The 21,901-nt window shown below is 48.7% G+C and overlaps 2 protein-coding genes across 8 annotated transcripts in view; one reads left to right on the forward strand and one right to left on the reverse strand.

Annotated features, from left to right (window-relative positions):
• Positions 1-8,708, reverse strand: part of tgfbrap1 (transforming growth factor, beta receptor associated protein 1) — an 18,554-nt gene extending 9,846 nt beyond the window's left edge. Inside the window, exons 1-9 of one of the 7 annotated variants that reach the window (XM_046337906.1) lie at positions 8,554-8,708; positions 6,628-7,338; positions 6,042-6,236; positions 5,324-5,478; positions 3,574-3,812; positions 3,255-3,440; positions 2,668-2,725; positions 2,288-2,431; positions 1,850-2,008 (exon numbers count right to left, since the gene is read on the reverse strand). In XM_046337906.1, coding sequence (XP_046193862.1) covers positions 1,850-2,008; positions 2,288-2,431; positions 2,668-2,725; positions 3,255-3,440; positions 3,574-3,812; positions 5,324-5,478; positions 6,042-6,236; positions 6,628-7,315 — 1,824 coding nt within the window. In that variant the 5' untranslated portion in view covers positions 7,316-7,338; positions 8,554-8,708. Of the gene's footprint in view, positions 1-1,849; positions 2,009-2,287; positions 2,432-2,667; positions 2,726-3,254; positions 3,441-3,573; positions 3,813-5,323; positions 5,479-6,041; positions 6,237-6,627; positions 7,378-8,035; positions 8,061-8,495 lie in introns of those variants that run through there. The other 6 variants (XM_046337909.1, XM_046337911.1, XM_046337908.1 and 3 more) reach the window with 6 other exon arrangements.
• A 2,605-nt stretch (positions 8,709-11,313) lies between these two features.
• Positions 11,314-21,901, forward strand: part of LOC124023381 (cullin-4A-like) — a 28,784-nt gene continuing 18,196 nt past the window's right edge. The window contains exons 1-11 of the mRNA XM_046337915.1: positions 11,314-11,955; positions 12,518-12,633; positions 14,073-14,176; positions 15,661-15,730; positions 15,838-15,911; positions 16,520-16,682; positions 18,085-18,174; positions 18,354-18,436; positions 18,594-18,661; positions 19,295-19,323; positions 19,811-19,823. Of these exons, the coding sequence (XP_046193871.1) occupies positions 11,814-11,955; positions 12,518-12,633; positions 14,073-14,176; positions 15,661-15,730; positions 15,838-15,911; positions 16,520-16,682; positions 18,085-18,174; positions 18,354-18,436; positions 18,594-18,661; positions 19,295-19,323; positions 19,811-19,823 (952 nt within the window). The 5' untranslated portion in view covers positions 11,314-11,813. The remainder of the gene's footprint in view (positions 11,956-12,517; positions 12,634-14,072; positions 14,177-15,660; positions 15,731-15,837; positions 15,912-16,519; positions 16,683-18,084; positions 18,175-18,353; positions 18,437-18,593; positions 18,662-19,294; positions 19,324-19,810; positions 19,824-21,901) is intronic.

Here is a 21,901-nt window from a genome sequence, read left to right on the forward strand (position 1 = left end):
GCGCAGCGATCTGAGAGAGAGGAGAGAAGCGAGGAGAGAGAGCGAGAGAGAGAGCGAGAGAGAAGAGCGAAAGAGCGAGAGAGACAGCATCCCGAGAGATTCAGCGAGAGAGAGAGAAAGCGAGAGAGAGAAGCGAGAGAGAGAGCGAGAAGATGAACCAGCGAGAGACACAGAGAGAGAGAGAGAGAGCAGCGATAGAGCGAGACATAGAGAGAGAGAAGAGCGAGAGTTAGCGAGAAGAGCGAGAGAGACAGCGAGAGAGAGAGAGCGAGAGAGACAGCGAGAGAGGGATCCAGCGAGAGAGTAGCGAGTCGAGTCGAGCGAGAGAGCGAGAGAGAGCGAGAGGGACAGCGAGAGAGAGAGAGACAGCGAGAGAGACAGCGAGAAACAGAGAGAGAGAGAGACAGCGAGAGAGACAGAGAGAGAGAGAGACAGCGAGAGCGAGAGACAGCGAGAGAGAAGCGAGCGAGAGAGCCAGCGAGAGAGACAGCGAGCGAGAGCGAGAGCGAGAGAGAGAGAGAGCGAGAGAGAGCGAGCGAGAGAGACAGCGAGAGAGAGAGAGAGAGAGAGAGACAGCGAGAGGGAGAGAGAGCGAGAGAGACAGGAGAGGAGAAAGCGAGAGAGACAGCGAGAGGGAGAGAGAGCGAGAGAGACAGCTGAGAGCGAGAGAGACAGCGAGAGGGAGAGAGCGAGAGAGACAGCGAGAGGGAGAGCGAGAGCGAGAGCCTTAGACGAGAGCGAGAGCGAGAGAGAGAGAGAGAGAGAGAGAGACAGCGAGAGAGAGAGAGAGCGAGAGAGAGAGAGAGAGAGAGAGAGAGAGAGCTAGTGGAGAGAGAGAGAGAGAGAGCTGCCTTAGACGAGAGAGCCCTGCTCCTCTAGTGAGCGAGAGAGAGCGAGAGCCTCTGAGTAGAGAGCGAGAGAGCGAGAGCGAGAGCTTAGACGAGAGCGAGAGCGAGAGAGAGAGCGAGAGAGAGAGAGAGGAGAGAGAGAGAGAGAGAGAGAGAGAGAGAGAGAGCTCCTCTAGAGAGACAGCGAGAGAGAGACCCCTGAGAGAGCGCGAGGAGAGAGAGCCAGAGAGAGAGAGAGAGAGAGAGCGAGAGAGAGACAGCGAGAGAGAGAGAGCGAGAGAGCGAGAGAGAGGAGACAGCGAGAGAGAGCGAGAAGACAGCGAGAGCGAGACAGCGAGAAGAGAGACCACTGAGACAGCGAGAGAGACAGCGAGAGAGAGAGCGAGAGAGACAGCGAGAGGGAGCGAGAGAGAGACCAGCTGAGAGCGAGAGCGAGAGAGACAGCGAGAGAGACAGCGAGAGAGACAGCTCCTCTAGTGAGCGAGAGAGACAGCGAGCGAGAGAGAGAGCGAGAGAGACAGCGAGAGAGACAGAGCGAGAGAGAGAGAGAGCGAGAGAGAGAGAGAGAGAGAGAGAGAGAGAGAGAGCGAGACAGCGAGAGGGAGAGAGAGCGAGAGAGACAGCGAGAGGGAGAGAGAGCGAGAGAGACAGCGAGAGGGAGAGAGAGCGAGAGAGACAGCGAGAGGGAGAGAGAGCGAGAGAGACAGCGAGAGGGAGAGAGAGCGAGAGAGACAGCGAGAGGGAGAGAGAGCGAGAGAGACAGCGAGCGAGAGCGAGAGCGAGAGCAGAGAGAGAGAGAGAGAGCGAGAGCGAGAGCGAGAGCGAGAGCGAGAGCGAGAGCGAGAGCGAGAGCGAGAGCGAGAGCGAGAGCGAGAGCGAGAGCGAGAGCGAGAGCGAGAGCGAGAGCGAGAGAGAGCAGTAAAGATCAAGCACCAGGGGAAGTTCAAGGAGGTAAATCGTGGAGTATGGAATATGTTCTGAAATCCTGTGTATGTTCTGACCTGTATCCGTCGGCCCAGCACCAGGTGTTCCAGGTAGAGCAGCAGAGCCTGGCTGTGTTTCCCCAGATACGTGATGACGTCGTCTGGGTTCACCTGGTCCTTCTGCTCCTTAACCTGGTCCTGACCCACTGGCCTCCTGGTGAAGATCTGCACCCCTATCTAGAGAGACCACAGATAAACACCCATAGAATTACAATGAGGAGAGCCTTCTTTACTCCTGCGGGTATATAGAAAATGGCCGGCAGTCGACATCATTACTTAGTTTCTGCTAGAACTTAGGGCCCTGGTCAAAAGTAGTACACAATATAGGCCCCTGGTCAAAAGTAGTATAGAATATTGGCCCCTGGTCAAAAGTAGTATAGAATATAGGGCCCTGGTCAAAAGTAGTATAGAATATAAGGATTAAGGTGCCATTTGGAAACGCAGACAGAAACGTACCGTCTGGTCTCTCTGCAGGGCCCAGTCCGCATATTTCCACACCAGGTCCGGGTTGGAACAGAAACCCAGGAAGTCCACAATGTACTCATACAGGTCAGACCTGGTAGAGTCCTGAAGGTCCCCATTCACTACCCGCACCCACAACTACAGGAGGAGAGGAGAGATGCATCTTACAACCCCATAGACATTTCATTACAATTCATATTCAATTAATAATCAAGATAATGGATTGTATTTATAGGGCTTTTCAACCTAGGTGCTCAAAACGCATTCGTTTAAGATGTGGCCAGGTTTGATTAGATTGATTTGCCATATAAAGAGCCATGGTGATACGGTCACCGTGTTCATACTAAGGTAGTGTACAGTAGTAGCATGTTTACCTGTAGAGCAGCTGAATCCTGTCCGTTATAATGGTAGAGGAGGCCTAGTGCAAAATACCTGATGTTCAGGAGAAAGGTAAACCAACATAAAAAAACACACTCATTACGCACTTTAAAGGCAATAGCATAGCAGGCTACATTGAACGCAATATCTTAGTGCCCACTAGGCTAACTATAGTAGTGCACACTAGACTAGGCTTGCTGTCGTACCGGCTGGGCAAGGCTAGCTGTAGTACCCGCTAGGCTAGCTGCGTACCCGCTAGGCTAGCTGCAGTACCCGCTAGGCTAGGTTAGCTGCAGTACCCGGTAGGCTAGCTTAGCTGCCGTACCCGCTAGGCTAGCTTAGCTGCCGTACCCGCTAGGCTAGCTTAGCTGCCGTACCCGCTAGGCTAGCTTAGCTGCCGTACCCGCTAGGCTAGCTTAGCTGCCGTACCCGCTAGGCTAGCTTAGCTGCCGTACCCGCTAGGCTAGCTTAGCTGCCGTACCCGCTAGGCTAGCTTAGCTGCCGTACCCGCTAGGCTAGCTTAGCTGCAGTACCCGCTAGGCTGGCTAGCTGCAGTACCCGCTAGGCTAGCTGCAGTACCCACTTGTGGTGTTTCTCTAGCCAGGGGGCGCTGTCTGCCAGTAAACAGGCGTTGGGGGAGGCCAGCAGGTCCAGAAGACTCTCGTGGTCCTGCTCAGCGTACAGCTTCAACAGAGCCGTGTCCACGTCCTCCCGGCATCCGTTAGCCCCCTCCGTGCTTCGCACCTCACCCAGGTACGTGATGAGGAACCTAGAATAATAATAATAATAGCCATTTTGCAGCCACTTTTACCACTTTATGGTCCTGGGAATCAAACCAACTATCATAGTGGTTGCAATCATCATACTCTGCCAACTGACCTACAGAGGACCACGTCTCTTACCTCTTGCACCTCTGGAGCTTGTCCTGATCCCCCTGCGCCAGGTGGTTGAGGTCGGCGAACCCGTGGAGCGGTGGGTGGCAGCGGGCGAAGGAGGAAGAGGCTGGGAGGAGGAGAGGGTAGAGGGAGATCAACTCCCGGACGTCCAACTGACCCGTCCGGAAGTGTTCTTTCGCTTCGAGAAACTGAAGCTGTCCAAACTGTATGAATCCTGCTTGCTGGAGGATTCTTTTGTGCAATATCTGAGGAAGGGGGGGTGAAGGGGGGGTGGGGTGTAATGAAAGAGAAAGTTAAAGATGCATCACATCTCATCCCTCTTATTCTATATTTTACATTTCATAAGCATACAATCACCCCAGTTAAATGAGCCACCTGGGAACACATGCTGCATCACTGTCACAACAACCCCCTGGGCTGTACTCACAAAAGACCAAAATAAACTATAGAAATTAATGTTTTTTTTTTTATTAAAAAAAAAATGGTTTACTCCCCTTTTCTCCAATTTCGTGGGATCCAATTGGTAGTTACAGTCTTGTCCCATCGCTGCAACTCTCATAGGGACTCGGGAGAGGAGAAGGTCGAGAGCAGTGCGTCCTCCGAAACACAACCCAACCAAGCCACACTGCTTCTTGACACAATGCCCACTTAACCTGGAAGCCAGCCACACCAATGTGTCGGAGGAAACACAGTACAACTGGCGACCATGTCAGCGTGCACTGCTCCAGGAATCGCAATGGGACAAGAACATCCCTGCCGGCCAAACCCTCCCCTAACCCGGACGACGCTGGGCCAATTGTGCCAGGATCTCTAGTAGCCTTAGACCACTGCTCCTCTAGTGCCACAGCTAGCGCTGCCTTAGACCCCTGCTCCTCTAGTGGCACAACTAGCGCTGCCTTAGACCACTGCTCCACTAGTGGCACAGCTAGCGATGCCTTAGACCCCTGCTCCTCTAGTGGCACAGCGATGCCTTAGACCCCTGCTCCTCTAGTGGCACAGCGATGCCTTAGACCCCTGCTCCTCTAGTGGCACAGCGATGCCTTAGACCCCTGCTCCTCTAGTGGCACAGCGATGCCTTAGACCCCTGCTCCTCTAGTGGCACAGCGATGCCTTAGACCCCTGCTCCTCTAGTGGCACAGCGATGCCTTAGACCACTGCTCCTCTAGTGGCACAGCGATGCCTTAGACCACTGCTCCTCTAGTGGCACAGCGATGCCTTAGACCCCTGCTCCTCTAGTGGCACAGCGATGCCTTAGACCCCTGCTCCTCTAGTGGCACAGCGATGCCTTAGACCCCTGCTCCTCTAGTGGCACAGCGATGCCTTAGACCCCTGCTCCTCTAGTGGCACAGCGATGCCTTAGACCACTGCTCCTCTAGTGGCACAGCGATGCCTTAGACCCCTGCTCCTCTAGTGGCACAGCGATGCCTTAGACCCCTGCTCCTCTAGTGGCACAGCGATGCCTTAGACCCCTGCTCCTCTAGTGGCACAGCGATGCCTTAGACCCCTGCTCCTCTAGTGGCACAGCGATGCCTTAGACCCCTGCTCCTCTAGTGGCACAGCGATGCCTTAGACCCCTGCTCCTCTAGTGGCACAGCGATGCCTTAGACCCCTGCTCCTCTAGTGGCACAGCGATGCCTTAGACCCCTGCTCCACTAGGGAGGCCTAGAAATCAGCCTTTTGATCATCTGTTCTCAGCTAGTGGAGAGTATTGAAAAGCTCTCTAGCAGAAACACTATTTGTGGCAGACAGTCTGTACCTGGAACTTGTCTTTGGGAATGTTCCTCCTGGCTCCCTCAGTCAGAGCCAGGGCCTCCTCCACTCTGTGTCCAGCTAGCAGCTCCTGAATCTGTCTCTCCAGGGGTAGGGGCACCAGCACGTACACAGCCTTAGTGGAGGCCAGAACCACCTTACCTATAGGGACAGAGACAGTTAGGAACAGAGACAGGGGACAGGGACACAGTTAGGGACATAGACAGTTAGGGACACAGTTAGGGACAGAGACAGTTAGGAACAGAGACAGGGACACAGTTAGGGATAGGGACAGGGGACAGAGACAGTTAGGAACAGAGACAGGGACACAGTTAGGAACAAGGGTAGGGGCACACCAGAACATACACAACTTTAGAGGAGGCCAGAACCAGTTTACCTAAAAAACCACCGACAGGGACTGGTCACAGTTAGGTTTAGGGACACGGACGGGTCAGGGTCAGGGACACAGACAGGTCAGGGTCAGGGACACAGACAGGTTAGGGACACAGACAGGTTAGGGACACAGACAGGTTAGCGACAGACAGGTTAGCGACACAGACAGGTTAGCGACACAGACAGGTTAGCGACACAGACAGGTCAGGGTTAGGGACACAGACAGGAACGGGTCACCATCTCTTCAGCCATAGATAATGTAGACATAGGTCTACTGAGGTAAGCCAACAAGGCTAGACATTTAGACTAGTGTAGGGGAGCCATGTTGGCACCTTCAAAGTCCTGTAGGATGTGTCCGTCTCTGAAGGCGAGGGTCTGTTTGAGCTGCTGGTCCAGCATACTGTGGATGGTGACGAAGCCCTCGTCTAGCGCCACCACATAGGGAAAACACACAGCCGCTCCCATCACACTCTCTGACCAGTTCACTGGGGCACGCTGGGATATACCCTCTGCATTGGCAAACATACCTGAGAGACACAGACAGAGAGAGAGAGAGACAGAGACACAGAGAGAGAGACACAGAGAGAGAGACACAGAGAGAGAGACACAGAGAGAGAGACACAGAGAGAGAGACACAGAGAGAGAGACACAGAGAGAGACACAGACACAGACACAGAGAGAGACACAGAGACACAGAGAGACACAGAGAGAGAGAGACACAGAGAGACACAGAGAGAGAGAGACACAGAGAGAGAGAGACACAGAGAGAGACACAGACACAGAGAGAGACACAGACACAGAGAGAGACACAGAGACACAGAGACAGAGAGACAGAGAGACAGAGAGCATACTTCACTAGTGATATGTTAGTAATAAGACCTACTGATAAACAATACAGCTGATGTTGTAATGACTCACCCAGGCCACCAGGGGCAGCCAAGAGGAACTCCTCCCTGCCGATCCTCTTGACTATGGGCTTCCTCTCCTCACTGTCATAGGGGAACAGGTCCTGCGCAGCCCCTGTGCTGTAGTTAAGGATCATGTACTGCGTGGAGAGGGCCAGGCACAGGAAGTAACCGTCCAGACTGACCGCACACGGCTGCTCCGGCGTGTTGACCTCTTTCACCAGCTGCACCCTGTCCTCGTAAACCATGTATATCTGGACGGTGCGCCGCCGGGCCGAGAGTACCCCGATCTCCACGCAGAACGGGTCCCCGTTCACCGGGTTCTCGTTGACGCAGAACGCGGCCACGCCCTTAATCTTGGCCCCGCCCGAAGGCACAGGTTCTAAGGTGATCATGTCAATAACACTAACTGTAGCGTCACAGAGCACAATGATGCGTTCTAACGCTGACGCGGCCTTCAGGGCCTCCACGGGCTTTTTCAGGCCCAGGTACTTGAACAGCAGCTTCTGGACGGTGTAGGATAGCATCCCCTTGGTCGTGGCATGCTCCTCTAGCAGGAAGTGATGTATGAAGCAGTCGTTGGTGCCCACGTACAGGTGCTTGCCGCAGCACTCGATGCACTCAATGTTGATGCGGGCCTTGTCTCCCATCAGGAGCTCCCGCTCCACGGCAGGGACCAGCTCAAATGCCTTCACACTCATCTTGAAGGCACAGCACACATCTACTGCAAGAGAGGAGGAGATCAGGTCAACACAGACATCCCCTGCAAGAGAGGAGGAGATCAGGTCAACACAGACATCCCCTGCAAGAGAGGAGGAGATCAGGTCAACACAGACATCTACTGCAAGAGAAGAGGGGATCAGGTCAACACAGACATCTCCTGCAAGAGAGGAGGAGATCAGGTCAACACAGACATCTACTGCAAGAGAAGAGGGGATCAGGTCAACACAGACATCTCCTGCAAGAGAGGAGGAGATCAGGTCAACACAGACATCTCCTGCAAGAGAGGAGGAGATCAGGTCAACACAGACATCCCCTGCAAGAGAGGAGGAGATCAGGTCAACACAGACATCTCCTGCAAGAGAGGAGATCAGGTCAACACAGACATCTCCTGCAAGAGAGGAGGAGATCAGGTCAACACAGACATCTCCTGCAAGAGAGGAGGAGATCAGGTCAACACAGACATCTCCTGCAAGAGAATAGGGGATCAGGTCAACACACTGTGGATGCGTCCCAATTCTCCACCCTTTCCCCAAAGTGTGCACTTGCACACTTACAGGTTATTTCTGTAACAATGGTGGAAATTTCCTTCAGCCAATGCTTTTAAATCCATGCACACTTTGGGAGAAGGGTGGATAACTGGGATGCATCCTGTAAGTGCAAAGAAACAGCCTTTCCAATAATATTTTACAAACTCTCACAGAGTCCCATCTCCAAGGCTGGTGTGGAATCAGTAGGACCAGGAACTTTTCCTGATCACGTGAACGGACGTGGAAAAACTAGTTAGCTAGGAGGATACCGCAATAATGGTACAACTAGAGACTTCTAGCAATTATCACTTGACAGTTAGCCATCATGCTAGCTAGCCTAGCTGGCAACAAACCTTCTCTATTACCATCATTTCTAGAGAAATTGTGTGGCACTTTGATTAGCAAACCCAGAGCCAAAAATGGGTCCGTTAATTACCTAGCAACATCATGCAAATATTGACTATCCGTTGTGGAAGTAGAGCAATGACTGAAGTAAAGTAAGCTCTCCAGCTAATGTTAACCAGTTTTAGCAGCCTGCTAGCTAGCTGACTGGCTGTATGTAAACTAGCTACTAAGCAATGACTCAGGCTGTCATTATTGGCAAATCGGTGCTGCCGTTTACTGTACAAACCTTTCAAAAACAGCTATTTACATGTCCATACAAAGACGATAGCTAGAAGCTGTCATACCCCAGCAGTAGCCACTGCAGATCTAGTATAGGAGACGCCGATGTACCACGGCCTTCCTGTCTTTTCACTTCTCAATCTCTCCCTTCGCTGCTAACTGCTTGCTAACCGCTAGGGAGAGCTGCCGCTACGTTTTCAGGTCGAAGAAGGTCATGAGGAGGTTGTGCTTCCTGTTTACAATGCATTGGGGCAATTATATACATATATTGACAAAATTACATGTCTTTCCGCCCTAAAATGGGAGTTGTTGTCCACAAAGCGGCAATGCGGGCTGTTTTAGCTTCCAACTATCCTTTCTTTGGATTAGTGGAACTTATATTCGATCAAATAAATCTCACGTTGCAAATAAGACATTCATTTTTGTTGTTGACCAATTTGTTGACTAACACTCCTTGACCTCCATACAATAACTCCTTGCTTGGTGGGCGAAAAAACGGCATCTCCTGGAGGGAGACAGATTTTCTTCCTGGTTGGTGGGAGGAGCTATAGGAGGATGGGCTCATTGTAATGGCTGGAATGGTGTTAATGGAACGGAGTCAAACATGGAGTTTCCATGTGTTTTATCCCGTTCTCTGGCTCCATTCCAGACATTACAATGAGCCCCTCCTCCTATAGCTCCTCCCACCATCCTCCTCGTGAGTAGACATTAAAACCAGATTGGGGGCTAAAGAGCCTGCCAGCTTGTTGTCCTAACAAACGGAAATGAGTTACCTGTGGTTCCTTCAGCCATTCCATTCCTTATCCTATATAAGGTCTGAGGTTAACACAGGCTTAGGAGATGTTATTCGTTTTGTGAGATAATATCAGTCAGTTAATATGACCTTTATGAATTATAAAGCCTTTATGTGCTTTTGATAACACAAATGCTTCAAAATTCACAAAAAGTGACATTAGCTGGTGAAAATGATCAAATTGAACAACATGTACAAGATCTCATAAGCCTGTGTTTTACCACAGACCTCATTTTAACAGTTTATCCAAACACCCTACAAAAACTCCATTCATTTCCACATAGGCTTTGTCCTTCGAACCTTGGTGGAGTACCAGGGCCTACAAATATGCTTGGTCTGTTTCAATAGTGTGTGATTGCGGCCTGCAATTCAGGGCATTCCTTCATGTGGGCACGCCCGCCTCAAGCATTTCATTGGTTACTGCATGAACTACCCCTGTCGAGCATACCATTAATACCTGCATGAACACCCCCTCGAGCATCCCATTAATACCTGCATGAACACCCCCCCTCGAGCATCCCATTAATACCTGCATGAACACCCCCCACCCCTCGAGCATCCCATTAATACCTGCATGAACACCCCCACCCCTCGAGCATCCCATTGGTTACTGCATGAACACCCCCACCCCTCGAGCATCCCATTAATACCTACCTGCATGAACACCCCCCCCCTCGAGCATCCCATTGGTTACTGCATGAAGGTCTCCTTTGAGCATCCCATTAATACCTACCTGCATGAACACCCCCCCCCTCGAGCATCCCATTGGTTACTGCATGAAGGTCTCCTTTGAGCATCCCATTAATACCTACCTGCATGAACACCCCCCCCCCTCGAGCATCCCATTGGTTACTGCATGAAGGTCTCCTTTGAGCATCCCATTAATACCTACCTGCATGAACACCCCCCTCGAGCATCCCATTGGTTACTGTATGAAGGTCTCCTTTGAGCCTCCCATTAATACCTACCTGCATGAACACCCCCCCCTCGAGCATCCCATTGGTTACTGTATGAAGGTCTCCTTTGAGCATCCCATTTTACCTACCTGCATGACACCCCCCCTCGAGCATCCCATTGGTTACTGTATGAAGGTCTCCTTTGAGCCTCCCATTAATACCTACCTGCATGAACACCCCCCCCTCGAGCATCCCATTGGTTACTGTATGAAGGTCTCCTTTGAGCCTCCCATTAATACCTACCTGCATGAACACCCCCCCCTCGAGCATCCCATTGGTTACTGTATGAAGGTCTCCGTTGAGCATCCCATTAATACCTACCTGCATGAACACCCCCCCCTCGAGCATCCCATTGGTTACTGTATGAAGGTCTCCTTTGAGCATACCATTAATACCTACCTGCATGAATGCCCCGCCCCCCCCGCCCACACACACACACAAGCATCCCATTGTTTCCTGCATGAACACCCCCCTCAAGCACGCCATCTTCATGTTTGCATGACACTTTTGATATTCTAGATTTCCTCTGATTGTCTATGCGATTAAAAATTGACCAATAAAAGTATAGAGAGGGGTTCCTAAAGATGCAGGAATGCTCACATGCAGGAATGCCCCGAATTGCGGGCTGCAATTACACCTTTCTAGTCTGTCCAAGAAAATGAAACCGTTTAAACATGTTTAAAATTAGAAACTACATTTAGAATACTGTACTCTATCATACATTTTAATCTAGGTCATTTTTATAACAGGGTAAACTGGTAAAATCACGATGCACAAATCCTGCACCAATTTATATTATACCAATTTATACACCAATTCATTCCATGATCATATTCCATCATATTTCATGATGAGTCTACATTTGAATAAAAGTTTTTTGTGTTATTGATTGTACCTAAAATCCTTTTACATCATGCAAAATCGACAAAAGTCGATGAATTTCACTCAAGTAATTGAATAGGAAATGTAATTGAATAGGAAATGTAATTGGGACCCTTTAAAGATGAACTCTTGTAAAAAAAAAGTCAAAATAATGTTGAAGTTTCAAACATCACACGGGTAGAATGTGAATCTCCCAAGATGCACTTGTCAAGGGGGTGCAGGAAGCCATTTTGTTATGTTTGCTATGTGGCTAGCGCCACATCTCCAGCGGTAGCATAATGATGGATATTTTGAGATTGAATATAGCTTTTAATTTGTTTCACACATGGAAGTCTGAAATATATAACATTTAATATTTGCCTAATTTTAATACGGTCCAGGGAGGGACGCAGTGGATATACTAAATTGTTTGTTTCGCTAACTAAACTAGGCTAGCTAACGCGTTAGCTTACTTCAACGAAATCTATTTTTCAGTTGTTCGGTTCATCCAAAAGTTTCTCTTTTTTTGAGTTTTATGGCTTTGGTCTAGGTATCTACTTTTGTTCAAGTGAGGGATCGGACTAAGTGGTGCATCGTACATGAATTAAGAAACAGGGTCAGAGTTGTATAATCCAACTTTAGGCTCGTTTGAGAGGACGAGTAGAAGTGCCGCTAACAACTCTTCACAACAACGGCCCTCTGCATTGATCTAATCATGGCAGAAGACATACGACAGGACAAGAAAGCCAACTTCTCTGCTCTGACGGAGCACAACAACAACGGAGTGACAAAGATTTCTGGCCTGGCCTCCAACAAAACTGGCGCCTCCAAGAAATTAGTCATTAAAAATTTCAAAGGTAACTCGTGCTGAATAGCTAGTTAACGTTAGCTGGCCGGTTTGCCTGATTATCAACTATATGTTAGTAATTGGCTAACTAGTTAACTCTACTTATGTAATTGCCATAATTGGCAGCGTAACTAAAGTTCATATTTGAAAGTTGTCCATGATGGCCAGCTGGGTAGTTTCTAGACCAAGTTAGCTTGTGACATATTTGAAGCAATTGATAGCCATGGCATGTAAACAACAGAATATTCTGTTGCAAACTGACCCTGGAAATATTGCTCAACTCTGGTTACGTCTTCTAGCTAACTTTACCAAGCTAATGACATTCTGGCAGAATAAATATATATTTTTTCCATTCTATTACAATTTTGACGTTTGTTGACTCTGTCCCTGCCAGATGTTTACATATGGTTGAACATTCAAACAATAGTCAACTGTTTACAAACAATATTCTCCTTGTTTACAAATTAACTTTACATTTCTCCTCGTTTAAATGAGGTACCCAGCTAGAGGCTGGGTCTGTCTAACCATTTTGCTGTGCCTTGGTGTGTCGTAACTCTGGTGTGTGTTCCCAGACAGGCCAAAGCTAGCGGACAACTACACTGAGGACACCTGGCTGAAGCTGAGGGATGCGGTAGGAGCCATCCAGAACAGCACCTCCATCAAGTACAACCTTGAGGAACTCTACCAGGTCAGGCCTAAAGCATCAAACACACAGTTGCACTTTCAGGACATGAAACACATAGTTTGTGGAGAGCTCACAGGCCTTGTTGACCTTTAAAAGACATGGGCCTAGTTCATGTGTCCAACGGGCCTTGATGACATGCCTATATCCAAGTCCCAGTGTTTCCATGTGAATAATATGTACCGATATGGGCACTTTTATTGTCTTCATCTGTATGACACCATTACTCTAGCTGTCTTGTCATGTGACCTGCTGGTTGCCCTTTACTGTCTGTATCTGTGTACCATTACTCCAGCTGTCTTGTCATGTGACCTGCTGGTTGCCCTTTACTGTCTGTATCTGTGTACCATCACTCCAGCTGTCTTGTCATGTGACCTGCTGGTTGCCCTAGCCAGTCTGGGTTGGTGGTGCCAACTGACACCCTATTCCCTATGTAGTGTACTGTTTAGGGTATAGGGTGCCATTTGGGACTTTACACGATTCCAACGGGCAGCAGAGATCGGTCCTAAGACACTATGCCTTTCTAGTCTCAAATTATTGGAGAGGAGAGCTGCTCTATGCCAGTCAGCAGGTTCTGTAGCTCACATCAGCAGTCAGTATACCCAACCACTGTGCTGACCAGTCACCAGCCTGTTGACATGGCTAACCCTATCACTCTGACCATTCACCAGCCTGTTGACATGGCAAACCCTACCACTCTGACCAGTCACCAGCCTGTTGACATGGCAAACCCAACCACTCTGACCATTCACCAGCCTGTTGACATGGCAAACCCAACCACTCTGACCATTCACCAGCCTGTTGACTTGGCTAACCCTACCACTCTGACCAGTCACCAGCCTGTTGACATGGCAAACCCAACCACTCTGACCATTCACCAGCCTGTTGACATGGCAAACCCTACCACTCTGACCAGTCACCAGCCTGTTGACATGGCAAACCCTATCACTCTGACCAGTCACCAGCCTGTTGACATGGCTAACCCTATCACTCTGACCATTCACCAGCCTGTTGACATGGCAAACCCAACCACTCTGACCAGTCACCAGCCTGTTGACTTGGCTAATCCAACCACTCTGACCATTCACCAGCCTGTTGACATGGCAAACCCAACCACTCTGACCATTCACCAGCCTGTTGACATGGCAAACCCAACCACTCTGACCATTCACCAGCCTGTTGACATGGCAAACCCAACCACTCTGACCATTCACCAGCCTGTTGACATGGCTAACCCAACCACTCTGACCATTCACCGACCTGTTGACATGGCTAACCCAACCACTCTGACCATTCACCGACCTGTTGACATGGCTAACCCAACCACTCTGACCATTCACCGGCCTGTTGACATGGCTAATCCTGTCTTGTAACTTTTCCAAGGAGGGATGACTTACAGAATTGAGGAATACTTAGTATGTTGACCCCCGTCTCCTCTGTTTCAGGCGGTGGAGAACCTGTGTTCCTATAAAGTCTCCCCCACACTGTACAAGCAGCTCCGTCAGGTCTGTGAGGACCATGTCCAGGCCCAGATACATCAGTTCAGAGAATATCCTTTACACTGTGTGTGTCTGTGTCTTTGCGTGTGAAAGTGTGCTCCTATATTTTTGCCAGTGCGTACTGTGTGGATGTTTATTAAAGCCTGTTTGACAGGTTCTTATGAAATCGACTTGAAAACGTCTGTCATTTATGATGCTGCATGACAGTGGCTCCTCCGAGGAGATAAATGTTTTATAACATTATTATAATGTTTTTTAATAGTTGATTTGTGTTGCTGCACCTTGTGTTTCTTGGCTATTTACATTGTTTTGTTCATAAGCTACGTTGTTTTTCAATGTTTTGACTTTGCTTCAACTACCAGTGAAGACGTCCGCTACTAGTCAGACTAGTCTACTGTGTTATAAATACTGGCTGGTTCCAGCCCTGAAAGCTGATTTGGCTGACAGCCGTGGTATATCAGACCGTATACCTCAAAACATTTTGTACGGCTCTAATTACGTTGGTAACCAGTTTATAAAAGCAATAATACCTGGAATACCATCATTGCCACAATAACCTTGGCCTGGGTCTCCCTGATAACACCTGCTGATCTGGTTAGTTGTGACTGGGGGGCTTAAAGGAACCTGGCAGCCTCCTGTTATAGAGCTGTATGTCTTCTCAGCGGGCTGCTGTGTGGTAGTGTCTCTGTACCAGCTGTGTGGTAGTGTCTCTGTACCAGCTGTGTAGTAGTGTCTCTGTACCAGCTGTGTGGTACCAGCTGTGTCTCTGTACCAGCTGTGTAGTAGTGTCTCTGTACCAGCTGTGTAGTAGTGTCTCTGTACCAGCTGTGTGGTAGTGTCTCTGTACAAGCTGTGTGGTAGTGTCTGTACCAGCTGTGTGGTAGTGTCTCTGTACAAGCTGTGTGGTAGTGTCTCTGTACCAGCTGTGTGGTAGTGTCTCTGTACCAGCTGTGTGGTAGTGTCTCTGTACCAGCTGTGTGGTAGTGTCTCTACAAGCTGTGTGTCTTCTCAGCGGGCCGCTGTGTAGTAGTGTCTCTGTACCAGCTGTGTGGTAGTGTCTCTGTACCAGCTGTGGTAGTGTCTCTGTGCCACTACGTTTGACATGTTCATTTAGCAGACACATCTCATCCAGAGATACTTACAGGAGCAATTATCTTTACGGTGCTTTGCTTAATGCCACATAGACATATTTTTCTCCTAGTCGGCTTGGGGTTTCGAACCAGCGACCTTTCGTTTACTGGCCCCACTCTCCTAACCGTTAGGCTACCTGCCGCCCAGGGGGCACCGTGGACCTCTTCAGCCAGCTAGCTGCACACAGAGACACGCTGCTTGGACTGATGGGAAATAAAAAATAAAACAATGAACATCCCTGTAATGGGGATCTCTATAAACTACACAGTTTGTAGTCATCAGAAGGTTGTCATGTTTTTTTAACCACAACCTGGTGCGAGTCGAGGCCCCGTCCAAAGAGAGAGTGTTTGACTGTTGTGTTTTGATTGAATCGAGGCCCGGGTCCTTAACCGTAGCGCCTCACAGAGTCCCTGGACAGCCTGTCTTTCCTGAAGAGGATGAACCGATGTTGGCAGGACCACTGCAGACAGACGGTCAGTCAGACAGCCTTTATTTATCATGAGACATTTATTCTGTCTGAAATGTATGTCGTATAATGAGTCTAACGTAAGTGTGTTATGTGTAACCTGGGTTACTGCAGATCATGATCCGGAGTATCTTTCTGTTCCTGGATCGTACCTACGTGCTCCAGAACTCCCTGCTCCCCTCCATCTGGTAAGAGCCCCGTCCAGTAGCTATTAGGACAAACACAAACATATCATCCATTCTCTGTGGCAAATGGTCTTTTCCTGTTCTGAGATGGTGATCGTTTCTTTCTGTTCAGAAATGGAACCCTATTCACTACTTAGTGCACTACCTTTTGACTAGGTCCTCATTGGGCTAAAAGAGTTCCCCATGTAGGATATAGGGTGTCATTTGGGATGCAGACCGTTACTGTTCACCGTCCACCGTGAACCCTATTCACTACTTAGTGCACTACCTTTGACCAGGTTCTCGTTGGGCTAAAAGAGTTCCCCATGTAGGAAATAGGGTGTCATTTGGGATGCAGACCGTTACTGTTTCCACCGTGAACCCTATTCACTACTTAGTGCACTACCTTTGACTAGGTCCTCGTTGGGCTAAAAGAGTTCCCCATGTAGGAAATAGTGTCATTTGGGATGCAGACCGTTACTGTTCACCGTGAACCCTATTCACTACTTAGTGCACTACCTTTGACCAGGTCCTCATTGGGCTAAAAGAGTTCCCCATGTAGGAAATAGGGTGTCATTTGGGATGCAGACCGCTACTGTTCCCCGTCCACCGTGACTGTGTGTGTTCCACAGGGATACCGGGCTGGAACTCTTCCGGAACCACATCGTGAGTGACGGGGCTGTCCAGAAGCGCACGGTCGACGGGATCCTGGAACAGATCGAACGCGAACGCAACGGAGAGACAGTGGACCGCAGCCTTCTCCGCAGCCTACTGGGCATGCTCTCAGACCTGCAGGTGATTGGTCAATGCTTCATAAGTCTTGTCTTACCATTTGGCCAATGAACAATCAAGTCAAGGCAGTCATTTGCTAGTCAAACGAGTGCATTTTCTTAGCAGTGTAGAACTATTGTTCCATAGGCAGATGGTATGTAGATTCTCTGATCTCCTGGTATCATCTATTGTCTCTCTCCTCAGGTCTCTGTAGATTCTCTGATCTCCTGGTATCATCTATTGTCTCTCTCCTCAGGTCTCTGTAGATTCTCTGATCTCCTGGTGTCATCTATTGTCTCTCCTCAGGTCTCTGTAGATTCTCTGATCTCCTGGTGTCATCTATTGTCTCTCTCCTCAGGTCTCTGTAGATTCTCTGATCTCCTGGTGTCATCTATTGTCTCTCCTCAGGTCTCTGTAGATTCTCTGATCTCCTGGTGTCATCTATTGTCTCTCTCCTCAGGTCTCTGTAGATTCTCTGATCTCCTGGTATCATCTATTGTCTCTCCTCAGGTCTCTGTAGATTCTCTGATCTCCTGGTATCATCTATTGTCTCTCCTCAGGTCTCTGTAGATTCTCTGATCTCCTGGTATCATCTATTGTCTCTCCTCAGGTCTCTGTAGATTCTCTGATCTCCTGGTATCATCTATTGTCTCTCCTCAGGTCTCTGTAGATTCTCTGATCTCCTGGTATCATCTATCTCCTCAGGTCTCTGTAGATTCTCTGATCCTGGTGTCATCTAATGTCTCTCTCCTCAGGTCTCTGTAGATTCTCTGATCCTGGTGTCATCTATTGTCTCTCTCCTCAGGTCTCTGTAGATTCTCTGATCTCCTGGTGTCATCTATTGTCTCTCCTCAGGTCTCTGTAGATTCTCTGATCTGGTGTCATCTATTGTCTCTCTCCTCAGGTCTCTGTAGATTCTCTGATCTCCTGGTGTCATCTATTGTCTCTCTCCTCAGGTCTCTGTAGATTCTCTGATCTCCTGGTATCATCTATTGTCTATATCCTCAGGTCTCTGTAGATTCTCTGATCTGGTGTCATCTATTGTCATCTCCTCAGGTCTCTGTAGATTCTCTGATCTGGTGTCATCTATTGTCTCTCTCCTCAGGCCTCTGTAGATTCTCTGATCTGGTGTCATCTATTGTCTCTCTCCTCAGGTCTCTGTAGATTCTCTGATCTCCTGGTATCATCTATTGTCTCTCTCCTCAGGTCTCTGTAGATTCTCTGAGTGTCATCTATTGTCTCTCCTCAGGTCTCTGTAGATTCTCTGATCTCATCTAATGTCTCTCTCCTCAGGTCTCTGTAGATTCTCTGATCTCATCTATTGTCTCCTCCTCAGGTCTCTGTAGATTCTCTGATCTCATCTAATGTCTCTCTCCTCAGGTCTCTGTAGATTCTCTGATCTGGTCATCTATTGTCCTCTCCTCAGGTGTATAAAGAGTCGTTTGAGGAGCGTTTTTTGATGGAGACTGATAGGCTGTACGCTGCAGAGGGACAGAGGCTGATGCAGGAACGAGACGTGAGTGACAGCCGTCAATCAAATGATTTAATTCAATATTATGACCACGCCCCTATATAGCTAGCATACCTGGCTTTCTCCTAGTGACGGTCATAAGTGACACGTGTGTGTGTGTGTGTGTGTGTGTGTGTGTGTGTGTGTGTGTGTGTGTGTGTGTGTGTGTGTGTGTGTGTGTCCAGGTGCCGGAGTACCTGCATCATGTGGCTCGTCGGTTGGAAGAAGAGAACGATCGTGTCATCAGCTACCTCGACCAGAGCACTCAGTAAGACCCGCCTCTTCCTCCACACCCCTTAGACTGACAGGCCTGTGCTCCAATCAGAGTACACTAGATCATCTCACAGATTTGAACCAATTTACTTTCTCTTCCACCCTCCTCCATCTGTGTTTATCATCTCTCTCTATCTGTTTGTATTCAACAGGAAGCCACTTATCTCTAATGTGGAGAAGCAGCTGCTTGGAGAACACATGACGGCCATCTTACAGAAAGGTATCTATCAGCAGTATGTGGTACTGACCCTCCTTCAGGTCTCAGTATTCTGTTAGATGGTAACCAGGTGATACTGACCCTCCTCCAGGTCTCAGTATTCTGTTAGACCAGGTGATACTGACCAGGTCCAGGTCTCAGTATTCTGTTAGACCAGGTGATACTGACCCTCCTCCAGGTCTCAGTATTCTGTTAGACCAGGTGATACTGACCCTCCTTCAGTCTCAGTATTCTGTTAGACCAGGTGATACTGACCCTCCTCCAGGTCTCAGTATTCTGTTATTCTGTTAGTCTCAGTATTCTGTTGTAACCAGGTGATACTGACCCTCCTCCAGGTCTCTGTATTCTGTTAGACCAGGTGATACTGACCCTCCTCCAGGTCTCAGTATTCTGTTAGACCAGGTGATACTGACCCTCCTCCAGGTCTCAGTATTCTGTTAGACCAGGTGATACTGACCCTCCTCCAGGTCTCAGTATTCTGTTAGAGGTGATAACCCTCCAGGTCTCAGGTTAGACCAGGTGATACTGACCCTCCTCCAGGTCTCAGTATTCTGTTACGGTAACCAGGTGATACTGACCCTCCTCCAGGTCTCAGTATTCTGTTAGACGGTTCAGGTGATACTGACCCTCCTCCAGGTCTCAGTATTCTGTTAGACGGTAACCAGGTGATATTGACCCTCCTCCAGGTCTCAGTATTCTGTTAGATGGTAACCAGGTGATACTGACCCTCCTCCAGGTCTCAGTATTCTGTTAGATGTAACCAGGTGATACTGACCCTCCTCCAGGTCTCAGTATTCTGTTAGACCAGGTGATATTGACCCTCCTCCAGGTCTCAGTATTCTGTTAGACCAGGTGATACTGACCCTCCTCCAGGTCTCAGTATTCTGTTAGATGGTAACCAGGTGATACTGACCCCCTCCAGGTCTCAGTATTCTGTTAGACCAGGTGATACTGACCCTCCTCCAGGTCTCAGTATTCTGTTAGAAGGTAACCAGGTGATACTGACCCCCCTCCAGGTCTCAGTATTCTGTTAGACCAGGTGATACTGACCCTCCTCCAGGTCTCAGTATTCTGTTAGACGGTAACCAGGTGATCTGACCCCCTCCAGCTCTCAGTAAGGTGAAGGTAACCAGGGACTCCCACTCTCTGCAGCACTGGAGACCAGGTGATACTCTCTCCTCCTCTGTCTCTATTCTGTTAGACCAGGTGATACTGACCTCTCCTCCTGGTCTGTCTAGACCAGGTGATACTGGCCCTCCTCCTGGTCTCTGTATTCTGTTCTAGCTCTGGTGATCTGACCCTCCTCCAGGTCTGTATTCTCCAGGTGATACTGACCCTCCTCCAGGCTTGGCTCTCTCTCCTCCAGGTCTCAGTATTCTGTTAGACGGTAACCAGGTGATATTGACCCTCCTCCAGGTCTCAGTATTCTGTTCTCAGGTGATATTGACCCTCCTCCAGGTCTCAGTATTCTGTTAGATGGTAACCAGGTGATACTGACCCTCCTCAGGTCTCGCTCTGGCTCTCTCTCGCTGTTAGATGGTAACCAGGTGATACTGACCCTCCTCCAGGTCTCAGTATTCTCGCTCTGGCTCCTCTCTCAGTATTCTCTGGTAACCAGGTGATACTGACTCTCCTCCAAACACTTCTATTGATTCCAGTCATAGATGTCTCCTAACTCAGTTTTGGTTGAGATTGTTCCCAGAGTGATACTGACCCTCCTCCAGGTCTCAGTATTCTGTTAGACGGTAACCAGGTGAGACTGACCCTCCTCCAGGTCTCAGTATTCGTTAGATGGTAACCAGGTTACTGACCCTCCTTCAGGTCTCAGTATTCTGTTAGACCAGGTGATACTGACCCTCCTGGTCTCAGTATTCTGTTAGACGGTAACCAGGTGGACCTCCTCCAGGTCTCAGGGCTGTTTCAGACCAGGTGATACTGACCCTTCCAGGTCTCAGTATTCTGAGATGGTAACCAGGTGATACTGACCCTCCTCCAGGTCTCAGTACAACAGACCAGGTGATATTGACCCCTCCAGGTCTCAGTATTCTGTTCATCAGGTGATACTGACCTCCTCCAGGTCTCAGTATTCTGTTAGTGGTGTGTGATACTGTCCTCCAGGTCTCAGTATTCTGTTAGATGGTAACCAGGTGATACTGACCCTCCTTCAGGTCTCAGTATTCTGTTAGACCAGGTGATACTGACCCTCCTCCAGGTCTCAGTATTCTGTTAGATGGTAACCAGGTGATACTGACCCTCCTCCAGGTCTCAGTATTCTGTTAGACCAGGTGATACTGACCCTCCTCCAGGTCTCAGTATTCTGTTAGTGAGGTGATACTGACCCTCCTCCAGGTCTCAGTATTCTGTTAGATGGTAACCAGGTGATATGTCCTTCAGGTCTCAGTATTCTGTTAGACAGGTGATACTGACCCTCCTCCAGGTCTCAGTATGAGTGTTTCGGTAACCAATATAACTGACCTCCTCCAGGTCTCAGTATTCTGTTAGACCAGGTGTACTGACCCTCCTCCAGGTCTCAGTATTCTGTTAGACTAACCAGGTGATAACTGATATGAGTGTTTCTCAGTATTCTGTTAATATAACTATCCTCCAGGTCTAATCTGTTAACTAACCATTGACCCTCCTAGGTCTAATATTCTGTTAGACCAGGTGATACTGTTCCTCCAGGTCTCAGTATTCTAACTAGATGGTAACCAGGTGTTACTAACTAATATAGACCAGGTGATAACCTCCTCCAGGTAATTCTAATATAACTAATATGAGTGTCCTCCAGGTCTCAATATTCTAACCAATCCAGGTTTCAGTATTCTGTATAGACTAACAGGTGATACTGAATATCCTCCAGGTCTCAGTATTCTGTTATAAGGTAACCAGGTAATATACCCTCCTTCAGGTCTCAGTATTCTGTTAGACTGATATGAGTGTCCTCCAGGTCTCAGTATAACTAATAATATAACTAATATGAGTGTTTCTAACTAATATAACTATAACTAACTAATATAACTAATATGAGGTCTCAGTATTCTGTTAGACGGTAACCAGGTATACTGACCCTCCTCCAGGTCTCAGTATTCTAACTTAGAATAACTAGGTGATATGACCCCTCTCCAGGTCTCAGTATTCTGTTAGACGGTAACAGGTGAATCCTCCAGGTCTCAGTATTCTGTTTCCTAACTAATATAACTCCTCCAGGTCTCAGTATTCTGTTAACTACCATATAACTCCATA

This window comes from Oncorhynchus gorbuscha, unplaced genomic scaffold (genome assembly GCF_021184085.1).
Source record: "Oncorhynchus gorbuscha isolate QuinsamMale2020 ecotype Even-year unplaced genomic scaffold, OgorEven_v1.0 Un_scaffold_1618, whole genome shotgun sequence".
NCBI classification, from domain to species: Eukaryota; Metazoa; Chordata; class Actinopteri; order Salmoniformes; family Salmonidae; genus Oncorhynchus; species Oncorhynchus gorbuscha.